This window comes from Peromyscus californicus, unplaced genomic scaffold (assembly GCF_007827085.1).
Source record: "Peromyscus californicus insignis strain IS unplaced genomic scaffold, ASM782708v3 Scaffold_7__1_contigs__length_154581171, whole genome shotgun sequence".
NCBI classification, from domain to species: domain Eukaryota; kingdom Metazoa; phylum Chordata; class Mammalia; order Rodentia; family Cricetidae; genus Peromyscus; species Peromyscus californicus.
The window spans coordinates 54,471,172-54,493,692 of NW_026294595.1; the positions used below are offsets into that span (position 1 = coordinate 54,471,172).

The 22,521-nt window shown below is 41.6% G+C and overlaps 1 protein-coding gene across 4 annotated transcripts in view; it reads right to left on the reverse strand.

The window, feature by feature from the left end:
• The window catches only part of Ccdc141 (coiled-coil domain containing 141), a 164,301-nt gene that overhangs the window by 63,790 nt on the left and 77,990 nt on the right, over positions 1-22,521 (reverse strand). For all 4 annotated transcript variants that reach the window (XM_052724418.1, XM_052724419.1, XM_052724417.1 and 1 more), the window contains 2 exons: positions 18,848-19,042; positions 2,623-2,795 (listed from right to left, as the gene is read on the reverse strand). In XM_052724418.1, coding sequence (XP_052580378.1) covers positions 2,623-2,795; positions 18,848-19,042 — 368 coding nt within the window. The remainder of the gene's footprint in view (positions 1-2,622; positions 2,796-18,847; positions 19,043-22,521) is intronic.

Genomic DNA, 22,521 nt, shown 5'->3' on the forward strand with positions numbered 1-22,521 from the left:
GTGTGGGATGGAGGTCAGCAGCCACGTTGTCCTCTGGCTTGCAAGTGAGGTTCTAATGTGTTTGTAATTTGGTTTTTAATGGATTTCTATTTTGCATCTACTTTCTGAAATCAAAAATATTCCTCATCAAGAAACAATTTCCCTTTACTTTCAGTTCCCCTTGAAAATGGAAGTGACATTGATTTGTAAAATTATGAAATCTTGGGGCAAGCAAACATCTTGGTACTATTATGAAGCAAGCTTATACTTTTGAGATGCTAACAGAAACATACTCTAATTTTTTAAAAATCTAGTCAGTTAGCCATTAATTTAATTTTCTTGCCATGGTTCTAATTACTGACTTTTTCTATTAAGACCCCAGCTGCCTCCTGAAAAGACAAAATGATAAACTCCTCTTTGGAAAATGGGGTGAGTATAAAAATTAAGAGTAGGAAGAGCAATGGAGACAAAGGAATTGGACTTGATGAGTAAATGAATATGCAAGCCATACAAGAAGGATGAGCCAAAACGGAAGGGGAGGAGAAGAGAGAGGAGGAGGGGGAGGAGGAAGATGAAATCAAAGCACATCAATCAAAACTTTAGGTACCAAAATCAAAGTACTTCAGACTGGAGCCAACAGGATAAAGTTTATGAGTATAAACTTCTGACCACCTTTCTGATTTTACGAGTGAAGCATCAAACTGAACCAAAAAAAACCTCAGTTTCTGGGTGAGAAGGAGGAGTTGAACTTCCTGCTGGGCCTTAGGTGAGCAAGAGAAGACAAAGGTGTGACCCGGAGAAGGGAAACAGAACACAAAGGTTGTGATGGCACCGGCTGACGTAAGAAGTCAGGGCCAGACTTCAGAAAAGCCAACACCCAAGATCTGTGGGACAGAGCACCAGGTAGGAAGGAACAACCTGAACCAGAACTCCAGAAATCAGGGAGGGTGTCTGAGGCTGCATTCTCATTTGCACACACAGGGGAATCCCCCTGTGGCCAGACAGAACAACACAAGCAGCTAGCCTGGCCAGGAAAAGAACATTGGCCAAGGCTGTGAGACCCAGTGATGACAACAGGCCTCACCACTTACATCTGACAAGGTCCGACATCCAACAAGTGTCTCTTGTATCTTATAGACAGTCTTCTGCACAGCTCAAGACATTTGCAAGGAGTAGACGTGGATCAGGAGGGGAAGGGAGGAAACAGCTGCTGTAGGCACATGGGTCCACACGGGGGTGTGCCCGGGGCCCTCTAGTCTAGTGGAAAACAGCTTTATCTGGCATCTGGCTCAACACCTAAGTCAAGAGACTAAGCAGTTCCAGTTGTTGGTAGTTGTTCCACAGAGGAGAAGTGTTTGCCCTTGTCATGGCCTCCAGTTTTTGGCTCTTTCTGGGAGACCTTGGATTATTTCTAATCTTAGTTTTGCATGGTCGCATGGCAACCATCTAAATGCCTGAATCAAATGTCTCTCTCTGTCCAGTTCAGCCCGTTTTCTGGAAAGAAAATTCCCCATGCCTAGACATCCATGGGCACACTTTAAAACATATCCAAAAGAGTGAAATGGGGCTAAAAGGAAGTGAAACCATGTTTACCACATCCCACCTACTTCGTTCCTCAAATTGTGTTTGTGAGTTTCAAGGAAATTACAGCTGCAGAAAATGAGAACTGGGGTTCAACCTCCTTGGGCAAATCTATTTCATCTCTTTCTGTTAAAAACGAAAGTGCTGCTGATTAAATGTAAATGCTATCTTCCTGGCTGATATCTGCTCCAGGAACTGCAGTCAAATCCCCATACTTCCCACATGCATTCTCCTTCTCTTTCCCATTGCCCCCCTTTCCCCTCATGCCCAGCCAATTCTCAGCTCACCCTGATGTACCCACAGAACATGCTCATGGAAATGATCCCGGCACATTGCTCAAGAGCATGGGAACAGGAGCCTGTACACTTGGATTAAAAGCTACCTCTGTCCCAAACCAGCTCTGTGATCCCACTTTGCAGTCCCTTAAGCTCTCTGTATCACAGTTACCTTGTCTGGGGAAGGCAAACATTCTTTGTGTGTGTTTCATAGAGTCACTGTGTGGATTAGTGAGATAATGTCCCTAAAGCCCTTGGCCCAGTGCCTGGCCCACAACAGGCTCTCACTAAATGTGAGCTTTTGTTATTAATAGTTACCTTTTATTTGCAGTTTTGTTCAGTGAAATAGCCAGGTAAAAAGGAAGTGGGAATTCTGGTAGTGTTGTGTTGTGTTGTGTTGTGTTGTATTGTGTTTTTCTAGAAAGGGAAAATGGGGCAATAGAGAGGCTCATGAACCGAGGGAGACAGGAGAAGCAGGATGGGGAAAGCTTGGCCAGCAAAGCTCCTCCCTGTTCTGTGCATCTCTCCCCCCACCCCCCAGGCACACAGGGACAAAGCTTTAGCATCTTTAAGTCCTCATGCTCTGACCAGTGGCCTCACTTCAGGGCCAGCAATGTTGTGTTCAGAATCACAGCAGAGCATAATTCAATAGAACCTTTTAAGCCACATCATAATGCAGCCAAACATCAGAAGCAGGGGGGAAAAAAACCATGCAACTTATTTTTTACCAGGTTGTGGAAACTGTGAAAAACCTTGTTACACTGGGGATAAAGCAGACTTTACTCACCTGCAGGAGTCTACTTGGCTGATTAAGGTCTGTCCCTTTTGCAGAGCATCGGCTGCGGAGTCTTTAATTTCTCTGTGTAATTCCTCATGCCTCGCTGCCAAGACAGGCAGGCTTAAACCCTCTGATTTAAGGAGCTTAAGGTAAGCTTCGACTTTTCCAAGTACATCAAATGCCTGCCAAAAAAAACATACTTTCATTTTCTGCTTTTCTAGTTTAAAACTCTACATCAATGTGTACACGAAACATCAGCGATTAAAGCAGACATTGAACTTAGTAGTTTGAACACAGCAACAGAAAATGTTTTAGTTCTGGAAAGCAGCTGTGCAGTCCCCACTTAGGGAAACTTACAGCTGAGTTCAACATAAATAAACATCAACACCATAAAAGTCCTGAAATAACTTACATTGAGAAGATACCTGTATGACACAGATAGACACTAGCGTGAAATTCGGAGAGTCAGACTGAGATTTTGTGTATTTTATACTGTACACACATAATGGATGAGCTATTAAAAATGTAGTAGACTTTCATGACCCAAATATCTCTGTAATAAATCTTAAAGGGAAACTTCCTAATAAGCTATACATTGAACCTGAAGTACTAGAGAGACACTCAGGAAAGTACCACTCTGGTTTTCCCCCTGGCCTTTTAAAATATGACCTTGGCCCATTCCATCCAAGGCATCCATATGCCCACAAGAGGTGATTGTTATTCAATTCTGGAACAGTGCAAAGGCTGAGAGCAAAGTCAGAGTTTCTGATATACTAAAAAAAATTATACAGGAAAAAGAATAGACCTTTCAAATCAAGGCATTATCTACATTTTTTTCTTTATGTGTGTGCTTGCATGCACATCTGTATACCACTTGCACACCTGGTGCCTGTGGGGGTTAGAAGAGGGTGTGGGGCTCCCTTGGACTGGTGCTGCAGATGGTTGTACAGATAGCCCTGGAGGTGCCATGTGGGTGCTAGGAACTGAATCCCAGTCCTCTGCAAGAGCAGCCAATGCTCCTAAGCAAGCCATCTCTCCAGCCACCTCTGCTCAAGGTATTGTCTTAAAATAAGATTTTTAAACTCCTTCATTTTCTATCTCCATTGGCAGAACCGTCCAACACAGTAGATGAAGTTTACAAAATTAACATGGAATATAAAAGAGCTGTTCATTGGCTATTGAGGTTTAGATGACATTAAGATATAGAAGCGCCAGGCGGTGGTGGCACATGCCTTTAATCCCAGCACTCGGGAGGCAGAGGCAGGTGGATCTTTGTGAGTTCAAGGCCAGCCTGGACTACAGAGCGAGAACCAGGAAAGGCGCAAAGTTACACAGAGAAACCCTGTCTCGAAAAACAAAAAAAACAAACAAAAATATATATATATATACAGAAGCATTGGGCTGGAGGGATGTCTTAGCAGTTAGGAGTGCATACTGTTCTTGCAGAAGACCTGAGTTTCATTCCCAGAATCTACATTGGGTGGTTTACAACCTCCTGTAACTCCAGTCCTAGGGAATCTTACATCCTCTTCTGGACTCTGCAGACACTTGCATTCATGTTTATATATCGCTCGCCCCCAACCCCAGCACACTATGCAAACCATCTAGAAGTAATAAAAATAGAATGAGAATATGTACAAGATAACAAGGATAATAAAGGAGGATTGTAACTTTTAAGAGAGATAAAGTAGAGTATAATCTTTGTAGGTTTCCTGACAGCCCATTTCTGACCTTTGGCCTAGAGGGGAGATGAGTAAACTGAGTCAAAGAAAAGCTGATCATCAAGAGAGTTCTTCACTTTGGTGCTATTGGGGAAGCCACCTTGCAGAATGTCCCTACCACTCCAAAGAACAGTTCTATCCCCAAAAGAGCACGGTGCCGTATTGAAATTGATATTGTTAGAAAATGTTATATATATTTTTCTAATTGTACCATTCATCTAACAATGTAATGCAATTTTCTGATCCTTGAATGTTATTACCAACTATTAGGATATAAAGAAATGAAAGTTAGTAGTTAGATATTATAATAGAACTTGTAGTTATATTAGGTATGTTTTCAAGATTGAGTAGATATATTTTAGATAGACAGGTTATCTTCAAACCCTTCAGAGATCTACAGAATATGGCATTTAAAATGTTTTAATAACTTAGAAAATTTTTCTTTTTTGTTATGACTATGAGACATGTCGGCTCCTGGCAGTACCAATCTACTTCAGAGAAAATATGGGCATTGAAGAAACTGCATATGGAGTTAACTTTCATTGTGGCAAAAGTTAGCCACTGGACAACAAAGTATCCTCGAATCAACAGGACAAAATGGACAGACAGGACATAAAACAAAGGATTACTGATTCTTGCCAAAACAAGTGTGGTTATGGCTTTATCAAAAGGCATCTTCAGAGGTCAGATCAATATGGCACCATCCCTGAAGTGGCCTTCACAATTCGAAAAAGGTACAGTGCCCTTTTCTTCGAAGGCAGCTGAACAGGCATTGGGCCGATGGCCTCTGATGTGTAATGGAACAGCAGCTGAAACAGTTATTCTTGAAGAGTAACTAAGCTCACGCCTCTCAATAGTAGACTGGCATTTGATGGAGGGATATGGAGAAGAATGGGATGCTGAGATGAAGCCATATATACACAGCCAAGAAGAATGGACAGCTGAATTAAAAAACCATCAACAATTTCCAGAATTTAAAATCCTGAATCATGACATGACACTAGTGGAATTCAGGTGTTTCTGGTACATGGACTACACTCACTCAATGTGAGGTTGAACTGTTGACCTTGTGTACATCCTACTTCACAAATGAGTCTGTCAGATATGCTAAGCCTATAGGCTGAAGATGATGCCCCAGCACTTCGGAGAAACCTCAGGTGACTGTCCAGACAGCTGTCTGTTTCTGTCAACTCACAAATTTTTTGGAAGTTGCTTATGTGCACTTCCTGTTTTTATTTTTGTTAGCTAATATTATTTCCTTCTTGGGTCTCTGAGGGAGTTGAAGATTAGTTAGTTATAGTTGAAGATTAATTAGGATACATTTTGGACTTACCAAAATAGGATAGATAATGAAATTATTTTCTCTGAATTTGTCAAATACAAATGGACTAGACATTGTTTAGGTATTTATTACTTGTATATATTGTATATAGTTATTGTACTTTTGTATATAGTTTTTCTTATATTAGTTATAAGCTTTTTATTTTTTTCCTTTTTATTAAAATAGAAAAGGGGAAATATGGTGATATTTTATTTGTATTAAAATATTATTTGTATGTTAATAAATAAAGTTGCCCGGGGGTCAGAGCTATTAGCAAGCCATAGGAAAGCAGGGCAGTGGTAGCGTACGCTTGTAATTCCAGCACTTGGTAGGCAGAGCTGGGTAAGTCTCTGTGTGTTCAGGGATACAGCCATTATTGGATACACATGCTTTTAATCTTAATACCAATCATGGAAAACCTGGAGGTCTATACAGACAGGCTGTGAGGAGGCGGTCATGTGGTTGGGTTTACAACCAATGAGAAGGCAGGACAGGAACTCTATATAAAGACTTTAACACAGGGGTAGCTCTGGTTCGGAGAGGTAGGACCACCGCAGGAGGAAGGGTAAGGTTTTAGCTCTTAGCTCTGACCTCTTGGCTTTCTTCTTTGCATTGGTTCTGTGTTTATTATTTAATAAGAAGGTTGGATACATCTACAGTGCCGTAGAACACCAGTTAGTCCTGCGGAAACCTTGAAGTCTAGCCTTTCTGGATTGCTAAGCAGGAAGCCACTGAGCTTGGCAGGGGCCCATGAGAACGGAGTTGGAATTCCCCACAGAAGACTGCCAGGGAGGATCCCAGACTATCAGAGACAAGAGCAGGTGGACTAGTGGAGACCTGAGGGAGGCAGAGAAGTGTGGCTGAGTTCATTCTCATAGAAGACAGTTTGAAGGCTTCAGCAGTGGACTTGGGGTGCATGGAACATGGGCCCCTGAGTTTAGCTTATTGTCTTAGAGAAGGAACGTGAACAGTCAAATTCAACCTGGACAGAATGGGAATCTACAGCAATCTCTCAAGTGCTCTTCTATGTTGAGATTCTCTTCTCCCTCCGATGGCCTCACACTTCCAGGTTTGCTTTCTCTAGCCACTGAAGCCTTTAAAAGAAACTCGGATACCAAGAGTCCTTTCTTACTTGACCACGTTTCTCTTGCAGTTGGAAACAAAGCAAAGTGCAGCAATATGCTGACGCTAGCAAAGATGCTTTTTACGACTTTCTGGGTCTTTCTAGAGCTCGCTGAACACCACTGAGGAACAAGCACCGTTTCTGGGATCTCACTTTCAATTTTAAATTTGGGGTTTCTTATTTAGGATAAAAATGGAGCCTCTAGTTAATTGGGGGTAAGAAATAAGTCAATGCCTAAAGCAAACTTCTGGCATAGCTAAAATTATCTTGGATTCCCTTAAATCCCACTTAAAGTTTAAGGTTGGTGAATTGTTGCATGTTATATTTATACTTTGGATTGATGAACTCCAAGCTCCACCAAATAAAGAGAGAAACGGAAAGTCTACAGTGTAAATGTCAGAATCTACTCTACTTTCTTCCTTAAAAAAAAGAAAAAAGAAAAGGAAAAAAACAGCCTTAGTATCCTTCTAAGAATAGAAGAAGGATGGAGAATTAAAGGTACTATTCCTTGCTTACAAATCTCATTCCATTCTGTTTTAACAATAAACCATGCCATACTCATTGCAGCATTGAAAATTAAAGGAAGTAAAAATGAGGGAGGATGTGCAAGAAGTACTCAGACTAGAAGTACTAGACTAAAGCTGCTATTCTAAATCTTGACAACACCTCAAACACATCTTTAAAAAGTCTCCAAGAAGGGCACAGCCACCTGTTGCCTGCCTTTCATCCCATGGGGATTTCTTCTGTGATCCTACCCAGCAGCTGCCTCTCTCAGACCTCAGCCATGGCCTCATTTTCATAGGGGTTAGAAGCTAAAACTGCAAGGCTGTTACAGATGCATGTGCAATGCCACTGTCCCCTGGTCATGATGCTATAACAAAAGTATGACATCCTAAAAGAATGAAGATAGAGTGGAGGGCCAAACACACACTAGAAGTAAGAGTCATATGGCAAAAGCAAAGGTAACTCATTAACATGGGATCAAGTGAACCAAATGTTCTTCTTCCATACTCTTTTCTCCAATAGATCAAATGTTAGGGATACACTTCATGATTTTCCCTACAAACTAAAGCAAATGATAAAACTATGACAGTATGAAGGAGATGACAGCTTTCCTTCTTTCATTAGCATAACACAAACTCACGCAGAACACCTGTGAGTAAGGTGAGCCGGACAGCATAAAGGAGTTCATTATTTAAGGTGCAAGATTGCTTTCTGTTGTCACAGTAAAATACCAAGACCAAAAGCAAACTCTGGAGCAAAGTCTTTATGACATCTTAGAGATTAAAGTCCATCACTGAGGAAAGCCTGGGCAGAAGCTCAAGGCAGGGAGAGAAGAGGAGACCACGGAAGAACATAGCCACTGGTTTGTCTTGTTACAGAACCCAGGATCACCTGTGCTGGGACGGCACTGCCCACAGTGGCCTTGGTCCTCCGCAACAACCACTAACCAAGAAAATGGCACAGACATGTCTACAGGTCACCTCGACGGAGGCAACTCTTCCACAAAGGCTCCCTCTCTCCAGGTGACTCTAGTTCGTGTCAAGTTGACAAAAACCAAGCAGCCCACTTAGTTTTAAGCATAAGTGGGGGGATAGTTCTGCAGACACAAAAAGAAAAGCTAAATCTTTGGGCTTTAAAAGAATTCATCTGTCAAAATTATATTCTCTGTGGCGGACTGAATTATATGCGAATTTCCCTTCTCTCATTCCCATGTAGAATTTGAAGAGGAATCCATGTGCCAGTTCCAGAGACGGTCTAAGCGTCATCCTTCGCTCGCGTTTCACTCATCCCAAAATACAAGAGACTCCTTTTCTATGTTCCCTATCCATAGGGAACTTGATACACTGGATCTCTTTGCTGCAGTTACAGCATGGAATGTCTTCTGACAGGAAGAACACCATGAGCCTCACACAGACTATTGGAATTAAAGTCTCCTCCCTCTTGGCTTTTCTTTTCACAGCCCCCTGCGTCTTCCAGCCTTATATGTCCAGAGAGCATCAAGTTTTTATGACTAGACTGGGAGGATAAAGTACAAGGACAGTATTTTCCCTGCTGGGTCCTAGCTCATCTGAACCATCTCACATGGTACTACTCAATCCCCCCGAGACACGGAGAAGACAGGTCAGCTCCTTGGAGCCCTAATTTGGAAAAGATTAAGGAACGGCTTGGCTTTTGTTCTTAAAGGGGCCAACAAAAAAACCAAAAAACTTTCCTGTTCCCTTTGTTGAGAACAGCTCCAAGGTCAACTTCACCAAATCAAACAGATGGTATCAGAGAACGGTGTGTTTTATTCTTTTTGTATATCTAAAAGACTCATGATTTAAAAACCATGAGTCATCCCGCATAATTCTGCTGCCACGCTGGTTCACAAAGATGCTGGATAAATAGCAGTGTTAGATTTTTTGACTAATACATCTGGAAAGAGTCAATATTAGATAACAACAGATTGACACCCTGCCCTGGAAAATGGCCAAGGACACAAAACTCAAAACGGCTTCAGACCAGAACCTCTGATCCCGCCACCTTTGGAGGGTCGGGGTCCCTCTGGGTTGCTTATACAAGGACTCATGTCCTTACCTTCGTATCCTAAGCATCACTGAAGACAACTACAGTGGCTCAGGCCAGAGAACTGATTCGCTGTTCGGGACATGGCCGAAGTTGCTCCAGCTTGTGAAGCTATGAAGAGCAGGAGCTGGAGGAAGATGAATTTCAGGTCCTCCTTCCCCACGCCTCTCACCTCCCCCATCTGGTTCCTTGCTTCTCAAAGTTGGTTTGCTCCCCCCCACCCCACCCCCCACCCCCGCCACCATCCCTTCCAGGCACAGGGCAGATGAGTGGGACTAATAAGCTGTATTTAAAGCTATTTGTTGCTCAGCAGGTTTTCCTTACAAGTTGAAAAATACTGGAAAAGAAGCTTCGGATTGAATGCAGGTATCAGCAGCATTTTAACAATAAGGAAGCTTCCATACCAACATCTTAGTCTCCCAGAGGCAAATCCACCTCACGAATGAAATGAGACTCATTAAGCAGACACTAAGCTTCTCGGGTCTATTCACCATTTTTTCTTTTATCTTAATTGACGTAAGTGATTTTTTAGGATGATCTTTGTACTATTAATATGAGAAATCATGTATGAATCATTTCTACTTTCATCCCTTTAAGAAATATCCAGTGATGTCTACAAACCATAGACTCAGCTATGTGCTGGACATAAGACTTGCCACGTAAGAGTGTCTGAAGCAATATGAAATGCATACGGATAGGAAGAACAATGGCTAGCTCTCACCAAGCACTTAGTTATGCTGTGCACTAGCCATGTATCACCTTACTTAGATGGCCTGGTGATTCTGTAAGGACACAGAATTAAGATTTCTATTTTACAAATAAAGATGCTGGGTATGGGGGGAAATTTAGTAAATGTCCAGGCCAGGCATTTAATAAATGTGTCAGGGCAGATTCATGCCCAGCCTGGCTCCAAGATCCACTATGTTACTGTAGCAGTCATGCTAATAAATATTTCTAGATTTTTCCTTAAGGCCCTCCAGTCTGTTTTATGCTCCAACTATACCCTTAAAACCTATACAATTTATCACCAACCCTAAAAAATTATGGAAAGATATTCTTGGAAGTAAATGGCGATTGTTAGACTTATTTTTGAAGAGAAAACTCAAGTTCAAAACTAAACTGATGTGCTGTATAACCAGCTGTTGAGTCATTCATACAACATAAAACTTTTGAACACTAGGTGGCATACAAAGATGATTAAGACACCCTCTCTCTTGGACAGTAAGAAATACCACAGGAATAATAAGAACGAGTCAATGCTGCCTGGAGATGATACACGTGATAGTCTCTTTTATTTAATCCTATCTAGCTTCTTAAGCATGACACAGAAGTTATACTGGGAATTTGTTTTCCTTGGGTTTTGTGGTAAGATTTCCCCTTTCAAATTGAGCTTATCCTAAATACTTTGGATCAATATAATCTGTTATGAACAACACAATACAGTTTTCTTTGTTGTATGATATTTTCCTGGGGAGATAGGAACAAATGTCTACTTACGCTATATAAGACAGACTAAAGTAGAATTCTCTCAAAGTCCAACATGGGCGACCAATGAGTTGGTTGGGCTTACTTACAAGACACGGGCTAGGGATTACTTATATGATCATGGGTGACCACAAAGAAGCCATATCAATAGAAAGCCCCACCCTGGTATAGATGATAACCTTTGCACAGCTTCAAAGATAGTCTTTTCCCTTTGCTTAACTTGCTGCACACAATATATCCACTAGCTCCCCTTTAGACTACGAGGCTGTGTGCATTTAGAGACAAATTATATAGAGAGGTACAGGAAGCAGTGGCTGGAACCTCGGGTGAGGGGCCAGTGACTCTTCTCTCCTCCTATGAGAAAATATCAACAATCAATAGGTCCCGCCTTGAAGATGTCTTGCAAGTAACCATGGCTGGTTCACGGAAGCGGAGAGCTGCTATGCTTGGAGGGTCCTCATCTCCAACAGACCAGGAATTCTATAGTTTGTATTTCATGCTCTCAGTGATTCAAATAATTAACTAGAAGGCAGTACTCTAAGTGTTTGGGTAAATACAAAGTGAGACAGACATATTTCTTAGCCTCGGGGAATTTTAATTAGGCAAAGAAAAATAAATCCACCAAGAAATGACTATACCACAAGGCTGAATTTGTTCACTGCCAAAAGAGATGTATAATAGTATAGAAGTACACATGGAAGGACACCCAATGAATACATTCATGACTTAAGGGTCCACTGACAAATTTACTGGAAAGCACTTACTAGTGAGTAGGAGTAAATTGAATATCTCTTTTTTCTATTTGCAGTACTGGAGGTAGAACCCAGACCTTCCAGACAGCAGGAAAACACCCTACTATTGAGCTATACAACCTCAAAATTGAATATCTTGACTATCAGACGTTTAAGCCTGAGGTGGGTTTAGGCTGTTATGATGAAGGATGTTAAAGGCATCCCTTGTTTTCCATCATCTGTTTAATACTTCTGAACTAATAGTTTAGCCACCTTCATTGAATATTTGCTGAGGTTTAAACAAGCCGATTGATCTCTGAGCTTTAAAGTAAAGGGTTCTAAACCCCAGAGTCATCATTCTCTCAGGGGGACAGAAGGAAGAGAGATGAACTGAAGATGCCAACATCAATTTTTGTGGTGAGATTTGATTTATAATCTTTTCAAGTTCTTAATCATTTCTTACATATTATATAATAAATGATAAACAATTGCTGGGGGATGTCTTTTTTGTATGCTGTGAATATGTGTTTCTCTGATTGGTTGATAAATAAAGCTGCACTGGCCTAGGCAGGGCAGGATGGATCTAGGAAGGAAAATCCAAGAGAGATGGGAGGAAGAGAAAGGAGAGGCAGAGACACCAGCTGCCATCGAAGGAACAACATGCCAGCAGACTGGTAAGCCACAGAACATGTGGCAAAATGTAGATTAATAGAAATGGGTTAATTTAAGATATAAGAACTAGATAGCAAGAAGCCTGCCATAGGTCATGAAATTGGTAATTAATATTAAGCCTCTGAGTGATTATTTTATAAGCAGCTGTGGGACATGGGTGGGAGAGATTCATCCTGACTGCAGGGCCAGGCGGGACCAGAGAAAACTTCTAACTACAAACACTAGCAACAACTACATATATAATAGATAATATATAACATATATAGTATCCACTATATATTGTAAATATATGTGCACACACACACACACACACACACACACACACACACACACACACTCCTGAGTATGGCGTCCACACTCCTCATTGAGCCCCTGGCTGCCTCTATTGCTTCACTCTGATCTTCTACCACACTCCTCAGGCAGTGACTTAGCCCAGATTTCCTGAGCACAGACTGACTGTATATCTTCCCTTTGTGTGTTACCTGCCCAACATCACTCAGTGGTTACCTTACTTGACACATTTCCCCTGGTCAGGCTCTGCTGGGTGCTCCCCTCTGTGCTGGCCTTAACCCATCATGCCTATCCTACAGTGCATTGCTCTGTCTTATAAACCACACCTGCCTCTGGCTTTACTCAAGTACCTATCTGACTCAGGGCAACAGTAGGACACAACATTCTATCAGGGTGTAAGAAGCTTGGTGGGAAAGCCAGTGTTCCAGTTCTTCCTAAGAGAAAAGAAGTGACTTTTAAAAAGAGGAGTCCAAGGGAATAAAGAGATGGACTGGTGGTTACGAGCCTGTGCTCTTAAGAGAGGACCAGAGTTTGGCTCCCAGGCACCCATGGCAGGTGACTCACAAGAACTTGTAACTCCAGCTCCAAGGGATCTGACTACCCTTTGTGGCCTCCGTGGACACCTACACTCATGTACACTTACTTAAATCTTTTTAAAGGGGGACTCTGAGACACAGTGCTCAAGAACTGTACAAATATGTAACTTGTAAAAATTTTCTAACAATTAGTTTAATTTCCAGATTTCATTTACATAATTTTAAGAAACTCCTTCTCAGTAATATTTTTTAGGTTTTCTATCTGGGCATGTTTCCTCTTTCAATCTGTTCAATAATTCGGTCATTGTAATTGTTTTCCACCAATGTGCTTAAAATATATTTATTTTTAAATTGTAAAATGAGGAATATGTAAATGGGAAAAACGTACAGCAAATGCCATGCTTAATCATTTTGTTTTCATGTCAAACAGAAATGTGGCTCCAGGCATTACTGTCTTGTGTTTTGAAAAGCAACCACACCTTCAAAAGACACGCCATTTGCAATAGTGGTGGCAGAGGCAATGGAGGCCATGGCACTATATGCTTCATGTGAGCACTTAGGTGTTTCTTTGAATGCCCCAAATTTAGTTCACCTTGGCATTCATACTGACCATCTGAAGGTCAGACCACGTTCACAAAACAGACTTGGCTTTAGGCTTTTCTGCTTGTTTCCCCCCAGAGAAATCATGTGCCTGGGAACAGAATGTAGGGGCATGAAACTTGACAACCTTAGGGCCATATTTGACAGAATTGGGTTCAGTCATGACTGTTGCATAAATAAAAGCTTATGCTATTCTGATCTTAACACACTGGATATTCATCCCTGCTTCATTCAATCCCAACCCCCAAATAACAATAACTATGTCTTGGATGGTCTATAGATACTAACAATTTTCCATGAAATGCTGGAAATATAACACACATAATAACCTACAATTGGGAAGGATGAAAACTTAGAGGGATCAAGGTATGTTCTGTAACAGATGTTACACTCGTGTTTCAAGCAATGAGAGTACAATGCAGAGCACTATCAGAGGGAGCACCCTTCTCCAATCAACTATTACTCACTGTAAATCACCAACATCACCAGTTAATTAATGGCTGAATGATTTAACAAATAGGTTCACCAAATACAGTAGGACACTCTGAAAAGGAAGTGCATCAATTCTTCATGGTTCAATCTTTGCCTGGGTTTTAGAGGCTGGTTTAGGACAAATATAGCAACATTCCCTAAGGCCCATGTCTCAACATTGCCACCTGCTGCTAAGTCCAGATTCAAACAGTCATCTGTCTAGAACAATGCACTGCTCACATGTTTCTCTGCTTGAGAAACAGATTCAGACATTTTGAGTAATTGTCCCCAACTTCTAGGCTAATTACAAGGTATCAGTTGGGTTCCCGGAGCCATGAGGTGAAGGCATTGAGAGAATTGTTCTCTGTGTGGACAGTTAGGTAATTTTTACAGTTTCCTGGATCTCAAAATTTGGAAACTAATCTGACATAGGTTTTCTGCACATTTTGCTCTATTTTGTATCCTCTGGATTTATAATAGTGCCTGTTGCATAGAAGTTGCTCAATAAATACTCACCAAATAAGTGAATACCTAAAGATGAAGGCAGTTACTGCCATGGATTTACTGTACTGCTTATTCAGTGACTTCAATGAATGAATGTATTTACTCAATCTAGAATTGGTAGAAAGGATGTAACAATAAACATGCAGAAGAAGTCTGTCTGAGTATTATATATGACATAAAAACTTACTGTCTATTCTGTAGAGAAACATTTATCCCTTTCTACTTATACAAAGTTGAAAAATACTATTGGAGGGTGGTGGTGGTGGTGGTGTGTGTGTGGTGGTAGGGTGGTTATGGTAATGGTGACGGTGGTGTTCTCTGTGTGTGTGTGTGTGTGTGTGTGTGTGTGTGTGTGTGTGTGTGTGTGTGTGTATGTGTATGTATGTGTTAGGGTGGTGGTGGTGGTGTGGTGGTGGTGGTGGTGTATGGGCACATGTGTATAGATAAGTGTGTAGAGGCCAGAAGAGGACGTCAGGTTTCCTGCTATCACTCTCTGCCTCATTCCCTGAGACAAGGTTTCTCAAAGAACCCAGAGCTAAGCTGTCAGCCACCAAGCTCCCATGACCCTCCTGTCTCTGCCCTCCACAATGCTGGAGTTCCAGGCATCCACAGGACTATGTCCAGAATTTTATGAGGATCCTGGGATCTGAACTCAGGTCCTTACATTTGTGAGGCAAGTGCTCTTACCCACTGAGCCATCTCTACAGTCCCTCAAAAAGCATATTTTAAACCCCCTATAGTAAGCTGACATCCACACCATCCCAGTATCTCATTTTTCCACAGCACTAGCATGTTCTGCTCATTGGCACTTGACAGAACATGAGGAATTTCAGGCAATGGGTTTGTTTGCTAGGATAATAATTCTCATATCAGAAGCAGAATTGGTATTTGTAGGAAAGGGCTATCTTTAGGCAGGGATTTCTTTGTCCCCCCACAGCACTAACAGAACCAGTAGCTGTGGGTTCTGCAGGTATCAATCTTCCCATGTGAGGTGATGTCACCCCCCGAGACAAAGAGTAGACTTGCTGCTTGCTATCAAACAGTGGATCCCCTGAGTTGAGAGTTCCTCTCTTCACTCCTAACTGTGGGGCAGACATGTGCCCATACTGATCTCCATCACCCATGTTGGAACTGGGACATACTGAGCTCATTTGTATGCTGTCACCCAGCTACTGCTTTGCTGGGTCATCATTTGGCACTGACCCAGAAACCATGTGTCTTCTGCCGGTATCTATGAACAGACAGCATGTGAGCCTGAACGTCAGGTAAGCTCTCAAGAGTCCTTAGTGTTTGGGAACATGACTTCATCTACAAGCATAAATGCTCACAACAAGGAAACATCCTCCAGACACATCACAGGGAATTTTCAAAGAGAAAACAGCTTCTGAGATAAACAATGTAAATTTAAAACTACCCCACTTACTAGTATACACAGAAATTCTAGTCTAGAAAATTATTATTATTATTTTAGGTTTTTGAAACAAGGTTTTTCTGTGTAACAGTACTGTCTGTCCTGAAACTTGATTTGTAGACCATGGTAGCCTCGAACTCACAGAGATCCACCTGCTTCTGCCTCCCAAGTGTTAAGATTAAAGGTGTGCACTAGCACCACCAGGCAGAAAATTATTTTAAAGACTTGGAGATTTATTAATGAGTTTTCTGCCAAGATAGGTAAAATGGTGAGATTTTTTTTAATTTGCAGAATCTAAAATATGAATCAAAAAGAAAAATGTCACCTATAAGTCATAAGCAGAGTTTGATTCTTAGCTTACATAGCTTTGCTCTCTACATAATTTCATCATTTATTTTATCGTACTAACATAGAACAACACATGCAGATGCACGATTAACCTTCCAATCTACAAACTCTGGCATCTGGTTCTGTCCCAGTTCCCATATCCATCATCTTTCACATTGAGTTATTTCTTTGTAATTTGGAAATAATTTCCTTAGTAAGAAAGAACTCTAAACCTTCCTGAGAACCATTGGCCACAAGTTAGAGCACAGGTAAATGCTAGCCAACTGTACACTTTGAATATTCAGCATGCTGCTGGATAAGACAAAGAATCCAGGAATCTACTCTTTGGGGTTCTCTTCTCTAGACCAGACTTGCAATGCTGTATGAGCTTCGGAGAGTATCCACTCTTGTCTTTTCCCTCCCCTTCCTCCTTCCTAGCTTCCTCCTCCTCTCCTCCACCAATCCATCTTCTTTAACTTTTACAATTTCCCTCAGGGCCTGAAAATGAAGTCAAATGACAAACAGCCAAGGCAAGGTATCAAATGATGAATGTCGAGAAACCAAAATAATGAGAGAACAAGAGAGGGTGGGGGAGGGAGGGAGGGAGGGAGAGGGAGGGAGGGAGGGAGGGAGGGAGGGAGGGAGGGAGGGAGGGAGGGAGAGAACTGTCTACATTTTGCAAGGCTGTGTTCTATGCAGCTTCTATCAGAAGCATCGTTTTATAGAAACACGTTCCATTACTCTTTCCCTGAGCGGCAATAACGGTCAACTTGAAAACAGCTCGCTCACTCTGTAGACTAAAGGTGTGATGGAAATTTTACAACCTCTTACTTCAAAATTGGGCGGCTGAAGAGAAAAAATAACTAGCAATTAACATCTACTCAGTTCACTATCTCCACCTATATGCTGTATCTGTGTCCTGCTTTAAAACTGTGAGACCCCCCCCCCAAAGGCCATCATTAACCAAGAGTACTTGTTTAATAGGTTTACTGAAATTCTATCCTCTCTTTTCGAATTCTACTACTCATCTTTTCAAAAGATTTTTGTAAGACTTTCACAATTAAGTAAGCATGGAGCTCACTGTACTCAGAGCTCCCGTGTTGTGATTTTTAGAGCACAGTGTGTGTAGTAGCTTCCCTCACCCTATGTTTTTTGCCTTGTCTACCTTTAAATTGCTGAAATTTAACTATTTAAATGACTCCAGTGCAGAAGTCTGGAGGTCTATGTTACTGTGGCAAAGGTCAAAAATCTTTCAAATAGTATCACCAGCCACACACATGGAACATCACCTCTGTGTATAAACAATAGCGATGCATTGCTCATGGTTCTGGAGGTTGGAAGACTGAGATCAGGACGGGACAAGGGTTCTGTTGTGATGAAGGCCCTTTCCTGGGATGCAGACTAACTTCTTGTGTTCTCATGTAGCAGAAGGTGAGGTGGAAATCCTATTCTAGAGATGCCACCCTCTGACCAAATGACTTGTGACTGAGGAATCAAACATTACCACCGCCAGGACCATCTGCTACAACGGTGAAGGCATTTGCCCAGGAGTAGTGGCACCCTTCTCCTACACAAGAAGACCCATTGATGGTCTGTAGCAAGGCTCTCCCTTGCCTTACTTAAAAATGTAAGACCAAGGCAGAATGGCTGATGTGAGGCAGTTTCTGACCTTAGGACTCCATATGCACAGAAGACTTGTAATATCTATGTGTTTCTGCCTAATAAACTAAAGAAACTGTTTTAAAAGAACAAAAATGGGTCAGGGATATAGTTCAAGTGGTAGAGTGCTACCTTAGCATGTACAAATCCCCAGTACTATGTAAACTGCGTGTGGCAATGCACGCCCCAAACCTCAGCACTAGGGAGGTAGACAAGGAAAGGTCAGATCAAGGCCACCCTTAGCTACATTGGGCCCTGGAGGCCACCCTGAACTACTCTTTAAAACAAACAACAAAAGGTGTTTTGGTAACACTGTTAAGGTTTCTTTTGAAGTATTTTATATTTCCTCATCTCTGGGAGAAACATTTTAATATGGAGAATAGTGTCTCCCACAAACAGACCAATGGGAGCTCTAAAAGGGAACTTTTTAAAAGTTATTTTTGTTGTTGTTTACTTCTTTGGGTTGTTTGTTTGTTTGTTTGTGAAACAGGGTTCTCACTCTATAACTGGCCAGGAACATGCAGACCAGGCTTGGCCTCAAACTCACAGCCTCCTGAGTATAGGATTAAAAGCATGCACCATGAAACCTGGCTTTGGAGTTACTTTAAAAACTAACTCTGTACACATGAAAACATAATCTCTTAACTTTGAAAAACAACCAATAGCCACAATAAGAATGTGATTTTAAAACTCTTCTATCAGTTGGCTATTCTACACAGAATTTAGCCTTCTATGATGTGCCCTGAGCAGACGACATAATGGGTTTCTTATTGGTCAGCCCTGGTACCAAAGATCATCTTGACCTCACACTGACCTTATTAGCCCTGTTAAAAAAGTCATGTGCCATTGTCAACCAGGCTTTTCTTTCCACCATGAGTTGACCAAACTCTTCTTGCAGTCGACTCAATTTCTGGTTAGAGAGCTGTAGGTGTTCTTTTTCTGTGAAGTCCTTGGACAGTAGGATCTCCAGCGCCTGGCTCTTCAGCCTCTCTGCGGTTGAATTCCATTCCTGCAAGAGAGCATCCTCTTTAGTGATTTCACAGACACTGTCACAATTGAATGTTTGTGCCTCCCTCCCCAAATACAAATGTTGACACGGAATCCTTGAATGTGATGGCTGTAGGAGGTGGAGCCTTGGGAAGTTAGGTCAGAGGGTGGAGCCTCTGTAAATAGGATTTCCACCTCTCCTTCTGCTGCCAGAGAGGAAGTTAGTCTGCATCCCAGGAGGGAACTCTCATCACGACAGAACCCTTGTCCCTTCCTGACCTCCAGAATCATGAGAAATACACTGTTATTGTTTATCAGCCTTCCTGTCAAGTTACAGCAACTAGAACTAAGACACCCACTTTGTAATCCCTCATAAGATTCGGGGGACATGGATCGGAAATCTGTCACTATATTTTCCAGTCCATAAAGTCTAATGAATAGTGTAGAAGCAAACGCTACATTATGAGTTCGAGTACCAATGTGTAGTTACAATAGAAAAGGATACAGAGAACAGGCTCCAGAAGAAGAGAACATGAGAGGGGAAATGCCAGTGACTGATGCATCACCCTAAATTCAGATCCCATCCATCACTGTTACCTCTACCCCTAAACAAGCTCAGCATCCCTAAGTCATTTCCTTCTATTTGAATTTGTCTAAGTGTAAAGAAAAAAGTACCCCTCCCACAATTCAGTCTCCTTGTCAATGGAGCAAGTATGTACAACAGAGGAAGAGAAATCACATGTCTACAGCTATTGTTTTTGTGTTAGCCACCACGGAACGAGAGATTGAGATTCATTACTCATCATAAGATAAATACCCGTCAGAACGCAGTGTTTTCTTCTTGACCCTAGTTCTGTCTACTAATGCTTTACACTTAATGATTCATAAGCATGTCAGAAAAAAAAAACCCTAACTTTCTACTTTATGTGGCATGAGGGTTAAAAGCACAACCAGTAGAGAAGAAAGTATGAGTTGGAATAAACCAGTATTTATGGTAATTTCTTGAGTAAGTTCAAGTTTCTTGAGTGATGCCAGATTGGTCCTCATAAAGCAACAATTGCTTCTAAGATGGCTGTCTTGTTAGTGTGTTTTCTGATGCCATCTCAGCTAACACTGAGTAAAGCAAAGCACAGGGCAGTTCGTGAAGCATAAAAAAGTCAACATCAGACTTGAAACATCTCAGCCTGGCTCTGTCCTGGCTTGTCTGCTATGCAAAATATCATGTTATTAAATTACATTGGTCATATTATGCTGTATAAAAGAAGTCTAATCTTAGGGTCACGTGCCATTAACGTTTCCATTCATTTCATAAGACACACTGAATACTACATATATGGTACAGTCAGGAACTTCAGAGAAAGAATAAAATGTAGTTTCATTCTTTAGCAATAAGTAAATTGTTATTTCACACAACTATCCTCTATTACATTATGAAATATATTAAATACGAATACACAATATGGTAGTGCTTTCCGTGACGATGAGTGGGTCTTGAAGGTAGAAATGGCATATACTCTTTCGTAATACCCATGGAACCTGTCCCAGTATTTATTCAAGTGAAAACTACTTTGATCGAGGGATATGAAAACAAGGAAGGTAGGTTAAGAGGTTAGGATGGGGGTGGAGGAAGAGTGGGAGGAGCCTGTCGTAAGTGTGGCTTGTAACTGTAATCTTTGAAAATCTTCAGATTTGGGTGTGGTTTTTTTTCTAATGTTTTTATAGACTCAGGAAAGTATGTTACAAATGCCAACCGCCCACAAGAAAGACCTCTGAGGCTAGCTCCTGGGTCTCTATAACAGGACACCTTTCAGGGAACTGAGGATACAGATTCCAAACTCTCCACATTTCTCACTGACGAGAAAAGCTGTGCTCATAGGCATGGGCTTTGTGCCACATGCAGTCTCAAGATCACTCACTTTTTAAAAGATCTTTGTGTCCCCACTTGAACAGAACAAATACATTTCATGGCATTCTTCTCTAAAGCATGGTAAATATCCCTCCCACTTCAAAACCAGCAAAGACCTGTTGGGAAAGAACAAATGTTTTTGGAGTGGCACAGTCCCCAGTAAATGCACCAACCCTCACTGAGTATCAACTCTCCTCTCTCCTCTCAGTTCTGTCATGGCCCCTATTTCCTAATATTTGATCTTCATGTATGAGTGTTTCTTTTTCCCAGTTCTGAGCTAAGAGTAACGGGATGTTCCCAAAATGTCATTGGGTAGTGTGATACTCAGTGTTAAAGGGAATAGGGTTCTGTGTTCCAGGAATTCTCAAATCTCTGCTAGGCTGGTGTGTGCCAAGACCTTCCCTGAGCTGCCTGCTCGTTTGCCTGCTAACCCAGCTCTTCCTGTTTCCTTGTTTATTTTTCCTTATTTCTTTCCATTTCTTTTATGTATGCATGTGTGCTGTGCTGTGCAATGTGTATGCACTGGTATCTTTTGGCATGTATGGATGCTCATATGTGGGCACACATCTGTCAGTGTATGTGGAAGCCTATGGTTGGTCAAGAATCATCCTCAATAGCCTTTCTACTTTATTCACTGAGGTAGGATCTCTCAATCAAACCCAGAGCTCACTGATACGGCTGTTGCTAACTAGTCTGCTCCCGGGTCTACTGTCTGCCACTAAGGTTGGAATTATGGGCCATTTATGTGCAATTCCAAGGATCCAAATTCCAGCCTGACACCTGTATGAAATGGACTTTAGCCACCGAACCACCTCTTCAGCCTTCTTCTTTCTTTTTACATTTAACTACATACTTGATCCATCTCAAGATTTTGTGCCATTACTTTTATAATCCATTAAGACCTGTGGGACAGTCTTGAACTCATGTGAAGAAATGCTTAATGCATGAAGATGCAGAATAAAACAACTAGTTTTTATTTTTTAAATTGGCATTGGCTAGAACCTTCTGCATTCATTCGTGAGGAAGGACCCTTAATAAATGCAAAATCTGGGGATTGCTTAGCATGCTATGTGTAAGGAAAATGCAGATAAAATCAGAATACAGAGAAATGGTTCATAGCCACGGTATATTCTGCTTGACGGCTTGAAGCTTTAGGATGCCATACTAACTGCTGACAAAGGGTGACCACTGCTTCTCCATTGTGTATGGCAGCACTGTGCAAGGGCTCTTCCTGCATCAGCTCACTTCATCTTGACCCACCCCTCTAAGGCCCAAGCAGTCAGCCACAGTTTAACCACAGGGTTACTAGGGGTCAGAGGAAGTGTGCACTTGCTAATATCTCAGCGCTGGCCAGAAAAGGAGTCAAAATCTAAGCGCAAGGTCTTTGCACCATCCCAGCCCAAACTCTCCATGGGAGACAATATAACACTTCTTCACCAATAGCAGGAGGATTTACCATATTAGCTGAGAGAGAGCACCGCTATGTTTAAACCTCCATAGGGCCCTGATCAGGCCTCCGTGATGATAAATGCCTTACACTACCCTAGGGTTTTCTGATTTCAAATTAGAAGCCTCACTACTGCAAAACAAATGCT